Source organism: Sus scrofa, chromosome 7 (genome assembly GCF_000003025.6).
Source record: "Sus scrofa isolate TJ Tabasco breed Duroc chromosome 7, Sscrofa11.1, whole genome shotgun sequence".
NCBI classification, from domain to species: Eukaryota; Metazoa; Chordata; class Mammalia; order Artiodactyla; family Suidae; genus Sus; species Sus scrofa.
In genome coordinates this window covers 76,079,503-76,098,995 of record NC_010449.5, presented here as the reverse complement: position 1 = coordinate 76,098,995, position 19,493 = coordinate 76,079,503, and the positions used below count along the sequence as shown (strand labels likewise).

Sequence of the window (19,493 nt, the reverse complement as noted above, 5' to 3'; positions counted from 1 at the left end):
GGTGGCTCAGCAGGTTAAGGATCTGGCATTATCATTGTTGTGGCATGGGTTTGATCCCTAAACTAAGTAGACTGTGGAACTTGCTTCCTCAGAGTGATCCCCTCCCACCCTCTGCTTTTGGAGAGAGAAGTAACCCTCAAACCACACCAGAGGGAAGCAGGAGCACAAGAGGCTTGAGTCCTTTCCTACAACCAAGCTGGATGCCTAGGTGCTTTATTTTACCCACTCCAACCAAGAACCACAGTGGCAGAACAGTCTCCTACCCACCTGAGCATCTAGCACTCCTCTGGAAACTATAGTTCTTCAAGAGCAAGCCCAGGAATTCCTGCTGTGGCTCAGCAGGTTAAGGATTCAATGTAGTCCCCGTGAAGATGCAGGTTTGACCGCTGGCCTGGCTTAGTGGGTTAGGGATCGTGTTGCCACAAGCCGCAGCATAGGTCACAGGTACGGCTCAGCTCCCGTGCTGCTATGGCCGTAATACAGGCTGGCAGCTGCAGCTCCAAGAGCAAGCCTCATTTTAATTCACTCCTGCTCTCTAGGAATGAAGCCTCTTGAACTCCACAGGGGCAGGCTGGCCCTGCTACCTCCCACCCTTTGCACAAACATTATGGATCTCTTTGGACCTACTCAGTTCCCCTCCTTAACCATGTAGTTTTTTTCTCTCTCTGCACTTTAGTTTGGGAGGTTTCTATTGACGTCTTCAAGCTCAATGATTCTTTTTTTTTTTCTTTTTTGTCTTTTGTCCTTTTTTTAGGACCGCACCTGTGGCATATGGAGGTTCCCAGGCTAGGGGTCTAATCAGAGCTGTAGCTGTAGGCCTGCGCCAGAGCCACAGCAATGCCAGATCTGAGCCATGTCTGTGACCTACAACACAGCTCATCGCAACAGCGGATCCTTAACCCACTGAGCGAGGCCAGGGATCGAACCGAAACCTCATGGTTCCTAGTCAGATTTGTTTCCACTGCGCCACGACGGGAACTCCTCCATATAGTTTTTGATATTCTTTTTTTATCTTTGCCCAAAGGAAAATGACTAAAGTCCTAGACACCATATCATCACTTTATTCAGGAGATAATCAAATATGATACAGGGCTGACACTTACAAATAGCTGTACATAAAATTATACAAATCTGTTACATTTTCCAGAAGAGACTCAGTCATTGTAAAAAAGGAAGAAAAACCCGGTGGTCCCAAAAGGACTAGTGTTTCGAGCAAGTGTCCTCACACTCCCTTGAGTAAAGGTGGCCTCAAGTAGAGGTGGTCTTCTTACCGGAGAGGAGGCGGCAGCCCCTAAGCAGAAGCTGGGCCTCCTGACCCCAACGATGCTCAGCGGTAGGCCTTGTCGAACTCCTGGAGGGCCCAGCGCTTGTTCTCAGTTGCCTGCTTGAGTTGGGTGTACTCTTTCACCAGCCTATCAAACTCCTCTCCAAGGACCTCATAGGTGTTCAGGACCTGTCGGGACTTCTCCATGTCCTGCTCTTGTAGGTGAATGGCCCCCTCCAAACGGTCCCTAAGAATTCAGGCCCAGAAGATACAAAATAAGGATCCGGTTCCCCAAAAAGCAGACAAGAATAGGAAGGTGTTAAAATGAATGAATCTCAGAGTTCCTGTTGTGGCCCAGTGGGTTAAGGACACAACGTTGTGTCTGTGAGGATGCGGGTTCGATCCCTGGCCTCACTCAGTGGGTTATGGAGCCGGTGCGTTGCTACATCTCTGGTCCAGTGTTGCTGTGGCATAAGGGCCAGGGAACTTCCATATGCCACAGGTAGGGTGGTAAAATTAAAAATAGACTGGAGTTCCTTGGTGGCACGGTGGCTTTAGGATCCAGTGTTGTCCCTTCTGTGGTGTGGATTTGATTCTTGCCCCAAGAAGTTCCCCATGCCATGGGCATGGCCAAAAAATAAACACAAAATAAAAATAAGTAAAATAAAACCAATGAGTCTGGAGGGTGTGGGGACCAGCTCTGAGGAGCCTGAACTACCAGGCTCCTGGGAGTTCTCACCTAATGAGACGATGAACTTCCACCTTCTCAGCAGTGTAAGTGTCAGACAAAATCTTTAGCTCTTCTATCCTGACCAAGGGAAGAAAGAAATGTCAATCTGAGGATCCCTCACAGCAGCAGAGTTAGGACTGGGACCCAGGACCTGCCTGTGGTCAAGACATGAGCTAGGCAGTAACAGGGTAAACAAGGTCATTCTGAATTCCTGGGCAGTCTAGCTCGCAGTAACACACCCATTTCAGATGCTTTAGAATAAAAGACCCAAGAACGTTGAAGGCTTTGGGGTAACCCAAAGATGTGATATATACTTAATACCCACAGGGTGCCCGGCAGGTGGAAAGAAAAGAGAAATGAGGGTGAGGGTCAGAGTGGGTGGCATGTTAGACAGAGCCCTTCAGATCCACAGGGGTCACAGCTCACCGCAGCTTCAGGATCAGGGTGCTGCACTTGATCTCCAGGTACTGGGCATTGCTGCGGTCCAGCTCTGACTGAGCCTTCAGCCGGTGTTCCTGAAGTAGCCTCTGCAGCAATGCCAGGCAGCGGAGAAGCACCTAAGGCAGGAAGAAGAAGGTAGGCACAAACAACCATAGAAGGCAGATCAGAAATCCCTGGCTTCCCCAGAGGTGCCCCTGGGGCCAGGGTAAAAGAGAAAGGAAGCCACCCTAGCGCCCTGCCAGACCTGGGAGTAGGTGGCACTCTTCTTCTCCAGTAGCACCATCTGCTCCTTCTGCTGGCTCTTGGCATCCTGGCACTGCTGCTTCTCATCCATCAGGACCTCTGCAAGCTTCCCCACCTTTTCAGCCTTCCGGGTTTCACCGTCTGAATCTGGGCAAAGAGACAGCGCGCTGAACGCAAAAGCCCAAAATGCTCCTATCCTACATTTAGCCCCACAAATTCTGTCTTCTGGCCAGCTTTTCTTCTGATGGCCCAGTTCTCATAATTAAGTTTTCTCTACTCTTACTTTTGACTCCAGATTTGCCCCCCCCTCCTTTTCTGGTCTTTTTAGGACCACACCCATGGCATATGGAAGTTCCCAGGCTAGGGGCTGAATGGGAGCTACAGCTGCCGGCCTGCACCACAGCCACAGCAATGCCAGATCCGAGCCGCATCTGCAACCTACACCACAGCTCATGGCAGTGCCGGATCCTTAACCCACTGAGCGAGGCCAGGGATCAAACCTGCATCCTCATATACTAGTCGGGTTCATTAACCAGAGACACAACAGGAACACCCCTCAATTCTTAAATCACAGAAGTAAAGACAAGAACATCTGTTGGCCTAAACTTTCCTATTTCATTCTGATTTCCTTGAGAACAATCTCATCCTTTCCTGCAGCAAGAGGTCACTGTCACTCAGCACCTCGCCCAATGAAAAGAGTCCTTACCAAATTCCTCGCTTTTATGTTATCAGCAAGGAAACAAACATGTCCAATGCTTCCCAGCTTCCATCCCGAATCTAAAATTCAAACGCATTATTCCCCAAAGAGCAGACCAGGAGCCCGGGAGGCCAGCCATGAATAGAACGCCAAGGGCCAGCAGGCACCTGAATCGGGATTGTGGTAGCAGAGCAGAGTGAAACATTTCTTCTTGAGCAGCTCCTCCACTTCCAGTGCAAGCCGGGCTCTCATCCACACACAATCCTACAGCCACAGAAGCGAAAAGAGACTTGCAGGTGGGCTGTTAGAACTAGGAAGAGCCAGTCAATGAATACATGATGCTTGAGGAGAGCCAAAGAAAACGCATCAAGAGACATCAGGGAGATTAATAGTCTATCAAATTAGCAAAGAATACAATGACTGTCAAGATCCCATGCTGATTTGAAGGTGGGGACCTGGGGCACTGGGAGCACCGCTTTGGAGAGCGGTTTGGCAACACATACCACGTGTTCTACATGTGTATCCTCTGACCCAGGAATCCCACTTACACTTGGGAAATAATCATACAAAGATACCTATGAACTGGCATGTTCACATCAGGGTGGTTTCTTTTTCTCTCTTTCTTTCTTTTTTTTGGCTGTGCTCGAGGCACACAGAAATTCCCGGGCCAGGGATCTAACCTATCCCACAGCAGCAACCTGAGCCAGAAAATGACAATGCTGGATCCTTAACTCACTGAGCCACTAGGGAACTCCTTATCAGTGTGGTTTCCAATGGTAAAAATGTGGAAAACAAACTTAAATTTTTTTTTTTTTGTCTTTTTGCCATTTCTTGGGTCGCTCCCACGGCATATGGAGGTTCCCAGGCTAGGGGTCGAATAGGAGCTGTAGCTGCCAGCCTACACCAGAGCCACAGCAATGCGGGATCCGAGCCGCATCTGCGACTTACACCACAGCTCACGGCAACGCCGGATCGTTAACCCACTGAGCAAGGGCAGGGACTGAACCCGCAACCTCATGGTTCCTAGTCAGATTTGTTAAACCACTGCGCCACGACGGGAACTCCAACAAACTTAAATTAATATTGATAAGGTTAAGGTTAAGAAATAAGGATAAGGTTATCAATAAGGTTAAGAAAACTGTATTAAATCCATATAATGGAATCCTATCTGTGATTTAAACGATGACATAATAGGGACACTGAGCACTAAGTATGTGCCTGGACACTGTGCTAAAAGTGCTTTAGGAGATGGGGGAGGGATAAATTAGGAGGCTGGAATTAACATATACACACTACTAGGGAGTTCCCCTTCATGGGTCAGCAGTTAATGAACTCGACTAGGATCCATGAGGATATAGGATGGATCCCTGGTCTTGCCCCGTGGGTGAAGGATCCAGCATTGCCATGAGCCGTGGGATAGGTTACAGACATGGCTCAGATCTGGCGTTGCTGTGGCTGCAGCATAGGCCAGCAGCTATAGCTCTGATTTGACCCCTTGCCTGGGAACTTGCATATGCCACAGGTGCAGCCCTAAAAAGCAAAACAACAACAAAAACGTATACAAACTACTATATATAAAATAGATAACCACCAAGGACCCACTGTAGACCACAGGGTACAATACTCAATATTTTGTAAAAACCTATAATGGAAAAGAAAATGACAAAGAATAGATTATAAATATCTGTATAACTGAACCACTAGGCTATATATACACCTGAAGACTAATACGACACTGTAAATCAACTATACTTTTTTTTTTTTGGCTTTTTAGGGCTGCACCCAAGGCATATGGAGGTTCCCAGGCTAGGGGTTGAACCCAAGCTGTAGCCACTGGCCTACACCACAGCCACTCATGGATACTAGTCAGAATCATTTCCGCTGAGACATGAAGGGAACTACTAAATCAACTATACTTCAATTAAAAAAAAAAAAGATGCTTTAGGAGGTATCATCTTATAATTATTTGAAAAAAAATGTATACCTGAAAATACTAATATACTTGAAAAAAATTTAAAATATATTAAGTGGAAACAGATTATATTCTCCACATACTATTTATGTCAAGCTGTAATATAATAATACTGCATTTGTTTCTAGATGTAGTTTTTCAGCTTTTACTTTCTTCCTTCTAACATCTTTCTTATATTTGAGTTTGACCACCACAAGCGTTTTTTTTTTTTTTTTTTTTTTGCTTTTTCAGGACTGTACCTGCAGCATATAGAAGTTTCCAGGCTAGGGATCAAAATGGAGCTGCAGCTGCTGGCCTACACCACAGTCACTACAATGCCATATCTGAGCCTCATCTGCAACCTACCCCACAGGTCACAGCAACGCTGATCCTCAACCCAGTGAGTGAGGCCAGGGATTGAACCCATGGCCTCATGGATACTAGTCGGGGTCGTTATTGCTGAGCCTCAATGGGAACTCCTGCATATATCATTTTTACAGAAACAATAAGGCTTAAACAAAAGATGTTGAATATGTGGGAGAAATTAAGCCATTTCATTTCTTTGATCCCAATATCTGCCCAACCCCAACCTCTGAGGGTGGCATGAGCTCCAGAAGGTCCGATTTCTCCAGCCCTAGCAGTGAAGGCACCTCTGTCTCTTGTCTGGGGCCCAAGAGCTGTGTCAGCTCAGTCACAAGCAGTCGCTGTTCAAGGGTCTCATGAAACTGAGGGAGAGAATAAAAAAACAGACAGAGGTTATTATAAAACTTCTACTCTACCTCCTTGGAGTTCCTGTCATGGCTCAGTGGTTAATGAATCTGACTAGCATCCATGAGGACGCAGGTTCAATCCCTGCCTTGCTCAGTGGGTTAAGGATCCAGCCTTACTGTGAGGTGTGGTATAGGTCACAGATGCAGTTCAGATCTTGTGTGGCTGTGGCTGGCAGCTGTAGCTCCGATTTGACCCTCAGACTGGGAACCTCCACATGCCACAGGCATGGCCATAAAAAGCGGGGGGGGGGGGACAAAAAAAAACCCAAAACAAAAACCTTCTCCTACTCCACCTCCTCATGAACCAGTTCTTCACACATCTTCAAAGTCCTCAAGTGTGTCATCCCCTTCAGATCACTTCTCAGCTGCCGGCACCTTCTGTCAATCTTTCTTTTCAAAACCCTGACAACATAGCCACCTCTTTCCCCATAACTAAGGTCCCTTTCTTTTTTGATAACCATTCCTCAAAGCCATTTCCCCCATATCAGTGGAAGCCACAGCTGGCCTGATCATTTCTACAGCTGCTACCAGCACCCAAGTCATCTCTCCTGCCTCACCTTTTTGTCCTCAGAAGTTAAATTTGTGTCTTGTATTTTTACATAGTAGTCGACAAGCAGCTCTTGAATGACTCTATGCAAAATCTCAAACCTCAACCATTTTGTCTTGTGCAGTCGAACTTCCTTCCATGCCTGGAAAACCGAAAAACGTCTCAGGTAGGGACCCACCTCTTCCTCCCTATCAGCCCCTTCTCCCAGGGCCCTTACCTGAGTCTGCTCCTTTGCCAGGATGAGGCTTAAGCCACACTCGTCCATGTGTTGAGAGAGACTCAGAAGTAGTTTGCTGAAGTGTGGGTTCTGTAACAGGTCCTCTTCCCTCAGGTGACAAGGAGGAAGCTGTTTGCTGCACACTTAATGGGCCATCCCCCACAAGGACCAAAAGGCAAAGACAAGAAAGGTACAGACTCTTAATTTATATAACTGAGCATAAGTCTTAGCTTAATATTTTTTTCACTGTTGAAATAATTTTATTTTTTTTATTACTCAATGAATTACATTTGTAGTTGTATTAGCTTAATATTCACATCCAAAAAAACCCCTACATTTTTGGTAGGGAAGTGTTTTAAATTGATTGAATTAAAAAAAAAAAAAAACCCACAAATAAACTAGAGACAATACTCAAAGTAACAAGAATTTATACTATATACAAGGCTATTCATTAAGAATTAGGGACCGTGGAGGTCCCTTTGTGGCTCAGCATGCTAAGAATCTGACTGCGGAGTTCCCGTCGTGGTGCAGTGGAAATGAATCTGCCTAGGAACCACAAGGTTGCCGGTTCAATCCCTGGCCTTGCTCAGTGGGTTAAGGATCTGGCATTGCCATGACCTATGGTGTAGGTCGCAGACATGGCTCAGATTCCATGTTGCTGCACCTGTGGTGTAGGCTGGCAGCTGTAGCTCTGACTGGACCCCTAGCCTGGGAACCTCCATATGCCACGAGTGCGGCCATAAAGAGCAAAACAAAAAAACAAAAGCAAAACCCGACTACTATCCTTGAAGATGTGGGTTCCCGATCTCTGGCCTCACTCAGTGGGTTAAGGATCCAGGGTTGCCACAAGCTGCAGCATAGGTCACAGATGCAGCTCGATTCCCACACTGCTGTGGCTGTGGCTTCGGCTGGCAGCAGAAGCTCCAGTTAGACCCCTAGCCTGGAAACTTCTATATGCCGCAGGTTTTGCCCTAAAAAGACCAAAAAGAAAAAAAAAAAAAATTAGGGATAGGTAACGAGTCTCTTTACAAAAACTAAAGTCAGAGTTCCCACTGTGGCACAGGGGAAACAAATCCAACTAGTATCCATGAGGATTTGGGTTCAATCCCTGGCCTCACTCAGTGGGCTAAGGATCCAGCGTTGCCATGAGCTGTGGTGTAGGTGGTAGACGCGGCTCAGATCCTGATTTGCTGTGGCTATAGTGTAGCCACTGGGTTGGATCCGGGCAGCTGTAGCGCTAATCAACCCCTATCCTGGGAACTCCATATGCCTCGGGTGCGGTCCTAAAAAGTAAAAAAAAAAACAAAAAACAAAAAAACCACAAAAAACAAAAAAACTAAGGTCTTAGTGGCGTTCCCACTGTGGCACAGTGGGTTAAGAACTCAACTGCAGTGGCTCTGGTTGCTGCCGAGGTGTGTTTTGATCCCCAGTGCAGTGAGTTAAAGGATCCAGTGTTGCCACAGCTGCAGCTCGGATTCAATCCCTGGTCCAGGAACTTCCATATGCTGCAGGTGTGGCATATAAAAACAAAAACCTAAGATCTTATAAAGTGGAAATACAGTGGGAAAATATTAGACAAAGAGGAGTTCCAGTTGTTGCTCAGTGGAAATGAACCAGACTAGTATCCATGAGGACTTTGGTTCAATCCCTAGCCTCACTCAGCGGGTTGGGAATCCAGCATTGCCATGAGCTGTGGTCATAGACATGGCTCAGATTCCATGTTGCTGTGGCGCAGGCCGGTGGCTGCAGCTCCAATTCAACCTCTACCCTGGGAACTTCCATATGCCACAGGTGTGACCCTACAAAGCAAAAAAAAAAAAAAAAAAAAATTAAAAAAAGGAGTTCCTGTCGTGGCGCAGTGGTTAACGAATCTGACTAGGAACCATGAGGTTTCGGGTTCAGTCCCTGCCCTTGCTCAGTGGGTTAACGATCCAGCGTTGCCGTGAGCTGTGGTGTAGGTTGCAGACGCGGCTCAGATCCCGAGTTGCTGTGGCTCTGGCATAGGGTGGCGGCTACAGCTCCGATTGGACCCCTAGCCTGGGAACCTCCATATGCCGTGGGAGCGGCCCAAAGAAATAGCAAAAAGACAAAAAAAAAAAAAAGACTGAGAAAAGATATATATTTGTTTTTCTTTTTTTTTTTTTTTTGACTTTTTGTCTTTTCAGGGCTGCACCCATGGCATATGGAGGTTCCCAGGCTAGGGGTCCAATCGGCCACAGCAACTCAGGATCTGAGCCCCGTCTTCGACCTACACCACAGCTCATGGCAACGCTGGATCCTTAGCCCACTGAGTGAGGCCAGGGATCGAACCCGCCACCTCATGGTTCCTAGTTGGATTCGCTTCCACTGCATGACAATGGGCACTCCAGATATATTCTTAAGAGTAACTACACAATTTAAATAACCAAATTATCCTCATTGTAAGTAGAGGTGAGTAACTCATGTGGGTGCAGAACAGCACATGCATAAGAAAAACTGCAAGAAACCAGGATCCGGTGGTTATTCCATATGCTCACGGGGCTTTTTCTCCACCTTTTCCCACGTGCCTTCTGCTGGGGTCTTCTGTTTTACTCCCACCTACCACTTGCATTTCCATTCTTGGACCATCATTCCAAATGATTATCACACCAAAGTCCTTTTAGAGAATAAGAAATCTCACTTCCAGAGTTCCCATCATGGCTCAGAGGAAACAAATCTGACTAGCATCCATGGGGTGCAGGTTCAATTCCTGGCCTCAATCAGTGGGTTAAGGATCTGGTGTTGCCGTGAGCTGTGACATAGGTCGCAGATGCAGCTCAGATCCAGCATTCCTGCAGCTGTAGTGTAGCCTGGCAGCTACAGCTCTGATTCGACCCCTAGCCTGGGAACCTCCATATGCTCCAGGTAGAGCCCTAAAAAATTTTAAAAAGACCAAAAATAAAGAAATTTCTCCAAGTTCCTATCGTGGTGCAACAGAAACAAATCCAACTAGGAACCATGAGGTTTCAGGTTCAATCCCTGTCCTCGCTCAGTAGGTTAAGGATCCGGCGTTGCTGTGGCTGTGGTGTAGGCCAGTAGCAACAGCTTCGATTAGACCCCTAGCCTGGGAACCTCAACGAGCCACAGGTGCGGTCCTAAAAAGACAAAAAGAAAAAACAAAAAAAAGAAATAACTCTTTCCCCTCCCCAAGGCACTGAAAGATCAATATGGAAATCATCAAAACACAGAAGGCTGAAGTTTTCAAAGAATTCAAAATATAGAAGGGATTTGAGATATGGAAAGAATACAAGATGTAGAAGGATCTGAGATTCTGGAGAACATATAAGAAAATTCAAGACACAGGAAGGCAGCCTTCAAAAGTTCACTGGCCACCCTTGTCTTCAGGATATGCTTGCTAACATAGCACAGGAGCATCTTGAATTTTTATTTATGAATTTATTATTTTGTCTTTTGGGAATGCATCCACGATACATGGAAGTTCCCAGGCTAGGAGTCAAATCGGAGCTGTACTCATTGGCCTACGCCACAGCCACACTGGATCTAAACCGTGCCTTTGACCTACATCACACGGTTCATGACAAGGCCAGATCCTTAACCCACTGAGTGAGGCCGGGGATGGAACCCTTGTCCTCAAGGATACTAGTCTGGTTTGTTATCACTGAACCATGAGGGGAACTCCCTTGAAATTTCAGGCTACTGCAGAAGCAGATACTGAGTAGGAGTTGGTGTAATCTGTCTTCCAATAAGACAGTGTTTAAAAATCTTCAAGTCTTCTAGTTACCTCAGAAACTCAGGCTTCTGTGAAGAGAAACCATACCTGGGAACATTATAAATCCTTTTTATTATAGAAGGCAAGACCTCTCTGGATAAGTTCTCAAGCCTCTTGCAATTGGCTACCCTTACCTTGTTGGAGTAGTTCCATCCCTTCTCCAGGTGAGCAGAAATCCCCAGATGCCATCTGCGTTTCTTGGGATTCTTATCTGTGGAACGGAGTAAAAGAAAACAAAAAAATAAACTGTCTGGCTGCTCCAGAGAGAAAACTACCTTGGGTTAAAATTTCCATTATCAACAAGCCTGGGAGGAGGAACCCTCTTTCAGAGGGGGACAATATCATACATCCTGGGTCCTGTCTGAAAAGAGGCCTCCTTGGGAGGGACAATATCATACATCCTGGGTCCTGTCTGAAAAGAGGCCTCCTTGGGAAAGACAAGTTTCCAATTCATTAGTTTAAACAGGAGGGTGGAAATTCCCACTGCAGCACAGCAGAAACAAATCTGACTAGTATCCCTGAGGACTCGGGTTCCATCCCTGGCCTCACTCAGTTGGGGATCCCAGGTTGCTGTGGCTGTGGTGTAGGCCAGCAGCTGTAACTCCAATTTGACCCCTAGCCTGGGAACCTCCATATGCCAGTTGCAGGCCTAAAAAGCAAAATAAAATAAACAGGAGGGTGCTCCCCTGCCCCACCATTATGTCTAAGGTTAAAACTCAGCCGTTGCGTTCTCGTTTTGAGTGAATTGGGAAATGTGGAAAAGGAAAAAAGTCCATTTTTCTCCAGTCAAATAACTCAGCTATCAGATTCCTCAATAGTTTCTAACACTTCTTTAACCTGTGCTTTCATCTGAGATTTGTCAGTAGTTTTTGATCATTAACTCTAGAAACATCCTTCAGCAGTGACAAATCATTCCACACCTGAACAAAAACAACTGGTTTTCACATAACAGCGTTGGTAAAGAGCACCTGGAGGAAAATACAGGACAGGAAGACTGACAGGGAGGTCAGTGCCAAAAGGAGTAAGGCACAGATGAATTAATAATGCGGCTGAGGAGTTCCCGTCGTGGCGCAGTGGTTAACGAATCCGACTAGGAACCCTGAGGTTGCGGGTTCCCTCCCTGTCCTTATTCAGTGGGTTAACGATCCGGCATTGCCGTGAGCTGTGGTGTAGGTTGCAGACGCGGCTCGGATGCCGCGTTGCTGTGGCTCTGGCGTAGGCCGGTGGCCACAGCTCCGATTCGACCCCTAGCCCGGGAACCTCCATATGCCGCGGGAGCAGCCCAAAGAAATAGCAAAAAGACAAAAAAATAATAATAATAATGCGGCTGAGCCTGGCCAGGTGGACATGCGCTGTTGGCGTTTTGCCAGAACACGGAGAACACTGAAAAGAGTGACATCAACACAAAGGGGCAGTAAAGATGGTCAGAGGGTGGACCCCTGAGGCAAAATTCTTCCCTTGACATGACTCCCCCCACCTTTTTTTGGCTCCACCCCGCCTCTCTGTAAAGTATCAAATCCCAAAGGGCAGCTGAGCCTCCCAAAGCAGAACAGACACAGGTTATTATGATTTAACACTTCATGTTCACAGAACATTTGGTTTACTCCCTCGTTTTATGAGTAACATCAAAGTAAGGACTCATTTGTTTTGTAACATGGTCCAGAGGGGGACGCAGTTGAGGAGGCAGAACTCTAGGACTTAATTTGCAGCTCAGCTGTTGCTTCTGTGTGAATTTAAGGGAAATGCTTTTTTTGTGCCAAATTTTCCCCACCTGCAAAACTGAGATAACGATTCCTGCCTTGGATGAGACATTAAGAATTAATAACAATCGACTTGTCAACAAAAGCCACTACTTAGTTAAGCTCAGTGTTTTAGCAATTCTGTTTATCACGGATCTAAGCCTGCAAGTAAATTTTGCAGGCAAACTTCATCCACGGAAATGAGGACCAACTCAAATTTCAAAAACGCTAGCTGTTCTTCCCTCCCTAGGGGAACTGCCCACTTGGGGTTTTTTAGGGTACTTTTCTTTACCCTTTTAAAGTGTTACAGGGCGGGAACGGTGGCGGCAATCAGGCTCCATTCTCCACCCTTTGCACTCAGACGTGTGAAAACGCTGCTGCAAGGACCTAAGCATTTAAATGTTCTGACTCAGGCGTCTTTTAAATTCTTAGAGCTGTCTTTACACGCTGCACTGAACGTTAAATTGATTTTACAGGTATTTTCACAAGATGTGACCCTTAAAGGGCCCGAGATGAATCAAAATGCGGAGCGGGCTCTCTGGCGCCTACTTTTCTTCCGTCTGGGCGGCCAAGGATTCCCAAGGGCGAGCGCGGTCTCGGTGGCGGGAGACTGCGGACTGGCTGGATTGACCCTCCTAGCGTTCCTCCTCCCCGCAGCGCCGCCCGCTGACCCTCCGAGGCAAACCTGCACAGCATGCGGCAGCTGAAGCTCCAGAGGCGATGCCGAGGGGGCTGGAGTGGGCAGGCCAGTGGTGGCAACACCAGCCCCCCGCCCACGCCCGGGGTCCGGAACCTCTCCCTGCGGCCCAGCGCAGAGGCTAGGAGCTAGGCACCGGAGAACCTCGCGGGACCGTCGGGGGCGGGGATAATGCCGAAAGCGCGTCGGAGGGGCGGGGCCACGCTCTAGGCGGGAACGGCAGGCTCCGCCCCTCGCCGGGCGTGCAACCCCTTAGACCCCAACAGCCTGTGACCAGTTTTGAAGCAAGACGTCTTTGCTTCTTCTCCGGGTACCGTCCCCATGTCGAGGGCAAACGCTGAGAAGCTGGTAATAATTGCTAGCTCTTATTGAGGGCCCACGATGAGTCAGACACTATGTCAAGCCTTTGACTTGCCTCGCCTCGCCCCGCCCCCGTTTAGTTCTTAACAGCGTCTATGAGAAAGTCACTATCATACCCATTTTACAGAGGGGAAAACTAAGGCGCAAAGAGGTTAGGAGGCATGTTCAAGGTCGCAGCTGGCAGAATGTAAACCTGACCCAAGGGCCCTCTGAATTTTCCCAGACCGGCCGCCCATTCCAAGCCTGCCTGCAGGTCTCTTGCTCAAGTGCTGCCAGCCCTTCTACTTGGGCGGGCTTCCTCTCCAATTTCTTCCCTCATGCTTCTCCTCTGCCCTCTCCTTTACGTCTCTTTCATTAAAAATGTCTTTTTAAAAAATATATGGAGTTCCCGTCGCGGCTCAGTGGTTAACGAATCCAACTAGGAACCACGAGGTTGCCGGTTCAATCCCTGGCCTTGCTCAGCGGGTTAAGGATCCAGCATTGCCGTGAGCTGTGGTGTAGGTTGTAGACGCGGCTCGGATCCCGCGTTGCTGTGGCTCTGGCGTAGGCGGGCAGCTACAGCTCCAATTAGACCCCTAGCCTGGGAACCTCCATATGCTGCGGGAGCCACCCAAGAAATGGCAAGAAAAAAAAAAAAGTCAGTATAGACGTTTATTGTTTGCTTAACAAGAAGTGCAGAAGTGGGGGTCCTAAGCCTTTTTAGTAGCAACCTGGTATCAAAGTTGTTTGCAGGTCTCTTTGCAATCCCCTCGTGGTCACAAAGTGGCTTCAGAAGTCCCAGAAGTACATGATCTCAACAGCATCCCAAACAGGCAGTAAGAAGAAGAGCCTTCTTCTATGACAGGGAAGAAAGTCTTTCCTGGAAGCACCCAGCAGGCTTGCCCATACCTCTCATTGGCCTGACTGGGTCACCTGCCCACCTCTAGACCAATGAGCAGGATGTCTTCCATTTGGCCCCCCAGATCCACATCTGCTCTTCAACACCCTATGTGGAAAGGAAGGACTACCTAGGAAGTTTAGAGTTCTCATGTTCCCTGACTGGGTTCAGCCAATGGGGGAATCTCAGCAGGAGGTGGGAAGGAGAGAAAACAGTGATGGGAGGAAGACAGTTTCCTTGTCCCTGACTTCCTCTCTGGGCTTGACCTCAGGCTGACTATGGACTTTGACCAAATGTCATCACACCTCTCAAGGGGGTCCCCCTACCTCTCTCTGGGTTAACTTCACCCCATCCTTTTTGCAAAGTCAACCGGAATCCAGTCATTAGATGAATTATCAGTATTATTGTTATTATTTTTTAGTGCCATGGGTGCAGCATATGAAGTTCCCTGGCAAGGGGTCGAATGGGAGCTACAGCTGCCAGCCTATGCCACAGCCACAACAATGCCAGATCCTAGCTGCATCTGCAACCTACACCGAAGCTCATGGCAACACTGGATCCTTAACTCACTGAGTGGCGCCAGAGATTGTACCCTCATCCTCATGGATACTAGTCGGGTTTGTTTCCGCTGAGCCACAGCTGGAACTCCTAGATGAATTATTTTAAAAATATTTAATAGTAAGTAAATTGCATGAGAGAAGCAGAGTCTGAGGTAGTGGAGAAGGAATCTCAGGGCTAGGTGTGCTGGGTGGCAGAGAATTTAACCTTTTCTTTTAGTACCAACTAGAGAATTCTTGCCAGCAATACATAGAGCAATAGTGTGATCCAGTGCAGAAATTTTATATCCTTGGTCGTCTTGTCACCTGCCACCTTTCGTGCTTAATATTAAAGTGCTGTCATTTTCTAAGGCTTTTAAGAATCATTTATGCTTGCTCAGTTCTGTAGTGCAGCGTCATTAAATATCAGGCATAATGTCCCTAACAAACGGCACTTGGAACAAAATAGCAAGCATGCTTTGGTGACTCAGAGCTGATCAGAAATCTACTGAAATTTCATGTCTCATATTTGCCAAATTTTCTAAAATGGTACTACAAAGCTGTGGCTGGGCAGCTCTAAAGCACTTGGGGAATGACAAGGTGAAGGGTGCAGAGGTCTGTTTCCAGGTAGGAGGGGAGAGGGGGAGTGCCGTGGGAAGCCTGGATTAGATCGAACTTTTATATGCAATTATCTGTTCCATCTCTGTCTCTAACAAACTATGTGACCTTGGGTTTCAGGTTCCTTATCTGTCAAAAGGAGGAACTAACATATTTCTAGCTCCTCCAGTCTTGTGGTGTTGATGTAATGATCACATGAGATAATGGCTGAGAAAGTGCTTTGGAAGGACTATCAAAGTGAGATGTTTTTAAATTGACACTGATTAAGCACTTATTAAGTGCCTTGGGAGAGACACAAAGATAAATAGGATCCAGTCTCAGCCCTGAAGAAGCTCATAATCCAGTTGAGAAGATAAGGCATACACATGAAAAGCAAATAATACAAGGCAGAAAAAGGTGTCAAAAGAACAGTTTAGATTATAAATACTAGAGAATCTTGAGGAAGGTACAGAACTCTTTTTGCAGGAATGGATAGGAAAGACTATAAAATAAATCTCATCTTAGCCGACCCTGAAGGGAGAGGAAATTTGGATCATTTAGAAGGAAGGAAACATCCCAGCAAGTGGAGGCAGAGACAGGTGCGTTCTGGGTCCAAAAGGAGACCAGACCAGGTGAAGCGAAAGACTTCACGGGCCAGTTCTGCATAAGATGAGAAAATGGAGCCTATAGGCCCCCCTGCCAGTTAAAACTGCAGCAAGTACTGAAAAAGGATCTTACAATTGACATCATCTGGGGTCCTTGAGCAAGAAAGAATTGCAAGAGAGGCCGTAGAATTCATTCTCTTTCTCTCTCCCCCTCCCTCCCTCTCTCTTTGTCCTGGTTTTAAAAGAAAAAAAAACCAACAGTTTTATTGAGGTATTTTGGCATGCAATATTTAAAGTGTACAGTTAATTAAGTTTTGACATAACTGTACATCTGTGAAACTATCACCGAAATCAACATAGTGAACGTAGGCATCACTCTGTCTGTGATTATTTGTGCCCCTTTGTGATTCCCTCCCAGCCACTGATCTGCTTTCTGTCCCTGTAGATTAGTTGGCACTTTCTAGTATTTTATATAGATGGAATCAAATAAAGAGGTTCTCTCTTTTGTCTGGCTTATTTCACCCAGCATAGTTAATTTTGAGTTTCATACATGTTGTTGCTCGTCTCAATATTCATTTTTTTCAGTTCATGTCTTTTTATTGTTGAGAAATACTACAGAATCCTCTTTAAAAATCTTCATTTGTTTGGGTTTGTATTTAAGGAGAAGCTTCCTGCATGACCCCATGTGGGTGCTTGGCACACAGAGGCACTTATTTGTTGAAAGGATGAATTTTTTGCCACTCCCACAGTGCTAACACCTTATATAGTTTTATTTGTTCCATTGAATGTTTGGCCTTTATAGGCCTGTCTCTTCATCGGTGTTTTTCATCTCACCTTCTGCTAAACCATATGCAAAATACAATCACTCACTTCTTACATGTTCTTTAATGATCAAGCCAAGAATATGCTCAAGTATTCTCGAGCTAGACTCTGGGAGGGAGTGTGAAGGGGGTGGTGTAGAAAGATAAATTAGGCATAAATCCTCCCCACAATCTAGCTCTACCTTCTTTTTTTTTTTTTTTTTTTTTTTTTTTTTTTTTTTTTGTCTTTTGTCTTTTGTTGTTGTTGTTGCTGTTGTTGCTATTTCTTGGGCCGCTCCCGCGGCATATGGAGGTTCCCAGGCTAGGGGTTGAATCGGAGCTGTAGCCACCGGCCTACGCCAGAGCCACAGCAACGCGGGATCCGAGCCGCGTCTGCAACCTACACCACAGCTCACGGCAACGCCGGATCGTTAACCCACTGAGCAAGGGCAGGGACCGAACCCGCAACCTCATGGTTCCTAGTCGGATTCGTTAACCACTGCGCCACAACGGGAACTCCAGCTCTACCTTCTTGAAGCACTGCTTTTGAATCAAATATTCAAAAAAATATTCATGGGAGTTCCCATCATGGCGCAATGGAAATGAATCCGACTAGCAAACATGAAGTTGTGGGTTCGATCCCTGGCCTTGCTCAGTGGGTTAAGGATCTGGTATTGCCATGAGTTGTGGTGTAGGTCGTAGACACAGCTCAGATCCTGCATTGCTGTGGCAGGCCAGCAGCTGTAGCCCCAATTCGACCCCTTGTCTGGGAACCTCCATATGCCAGAAGTGAGGCCCTAAAGTGCAAAAAAAAAAAAAAAAAAAAAAATTCATGTACATGGGGATTTTGTTTTTCTGCACTTGCAGCATGTGGAAGTCCCAGGCCTAGGGATCAATCCCATGCCACAGCACCAGCTATAGTAACAACCCCCCGTGCCACAAGGGAACTGTTTCATGTATAGGTTTTTACCTTGATAATAAATGTAAATGGGAGTCTGAGAAAAAGTCTGCCTAACGTTTCAGACCATTCCTTTGCTGCATTGTTTAGAATTACAGTGAAGAATGGAGATTTGCTGAGAACCTCACAGGCACTCTGCCTCCCATACTCTAGCCAGTAAACAGAACGGTGCTCCAGAGTTAGAGATTCCAGGGGAGCATTTAGTGTTCTACTTATCAAACTGATGGAAAGCTTTGAGTAGAATATTTTCTCCCACTGAAAATTTGGTTAACTAACCAGTTTCAAAGCTAAGATATTAAAATAGCCATTGGATTATGGAACCACACTTAACTGAGCAATTGTTTATAAAAAAAAATTTTTTTAAGCCATACAACTTTGAATGTATCTGAAGACAAGTAGCAGAAATTTATTATGGTATTATGGACTCAGAAGCTTGTTTTAGGAATAAAAATTTCACAGGCAGTCAAGAGATTTCAGAATTATTTTCAAGGGTGTTCACTGGAAAATGAAGGTATTCAGAGCCATAACTATTGATGATTAAGCTAGAAAATTTCATGCCCCTTGTAAGTACATGATGTAAGGAGAAAGCAAGTGGATAAAGAAAATATGTAATCAACCTATGACATCGAATGAAAATTTTAGAACAAATGTTCATAATGTGCCATTTTTTTGCAATTGCTTAACACTTCCAAGGGGAGGTCAAACCCAATCCTTGTGGCTTCAAAGGTTGCCTGACTGTTCACAGAAACTTTTGTCATACAAACAGGAATGAGCCTGGTTTTACCTTGAGATGCTATTGTGAAGATATGAAAAAGGACTGATAGGAAATTTTGGATTCAAAGAAAAGCTGAGAAATTTGGCTCAAAAAATGGGACAGATTGAAACCATTTTTGCCAAAGGAATATGAGACAGTTAAAGGAAATTGATTCAGAAGACTTGTATCATTCTGAAAAGCTAGACGTGAAGCACAGCGTGTTCAGTTCTTGTTATAACTGATGGAATGTGCTGCTGTAATGCAGCAACACGTGCCAGGCTGATAAAGTATTTCCCCGGATTTTAAACTGATGATGACACTGTCTCATACTGAGCTGCATAGGAAAGAGATTTTCTCCTTTCAAAATTATGTCAGAACCAGTGGGAGAAACAGACCTACCTACCAAAGGGCATTTGGAGTTTCATGCTTGGGAAGAACACACACTGTAAAATTTCAAACGACTCCTATGATAAAGGTGCCATGACAAAAAAAAAGAAAAAAGAAAAACCTTGAGGAAGTTAGCAATTTAGTATACTTTCTATATTCCATTTACCAAAGAGAATTTTTTTTTATTTATTTTTTTTTTTTAGGGCCACACCCGTGGCATATGGAAGTTCCCAGGCTAGGGGTCCAAGAATTGGAACTACAGCTGCCGGCCTCTGCCACAGCCACAGCCACGGGGGATCCCAGCTGCATCTTCCACCTAGACTACAGGTCGTGGCAACACCGGATTCCTGACCCACTGATCAAAGTCAGGGATCAAGCCCTCATCCTCATGGATGCTAATCAAATTCTTTTCTGCTGTGCCACAATGGGAACTCCCTAAAGAGAAATTTTTCCAAACTAATCTACAGTATTCAACCATGGTAGCTAAGTAGATTAAGTATTACATCTGGGTTTCCCATGACTGGGTTGCCTTCTAAAAATCCAGGCATAGATGTTTCTGGAATGTGTGCTTTTCT

At 46.0% G+C, this 19,493-nt stretch overlaps 1 protein-coding gene across 5 annotated transcripts; it reads right to left on the bottom strand.

Annotated features, from left to right (window-relative positions):
• HAUS4 (HAUS augmin like complex subunit 4) lies at positions 1,042-13,383 on the bottom strand. 5 transcript variants are annotated; one of them, XM_021098228.1, is made up of 10 exons: positions 13,033-13,383; positions 10,743-10,819; positions 6,861-7,003; positions 6,654-6,785; positions 5,917-6,051; positions 3,543-3,639; positions 2,680-2,825; positions 2,421-2,551; positions 2,004-2,072; positions 1,042-1,511 (listed from the first exon to the last, which is right to left on the bottom strand). In XM_021098228.1, exons 2-10 carry the CDS (start codon positions 10,795-10,797, stop codon positions 1,328-1,330), a joined length of 1,092 nt encoding a protein of 363 aa, XP_020953887.1. In that variant the 5' UTR covers positions 10,798-10,819; positions 13,033-13,383; the 3' UTR covers positions 1,042-1,327.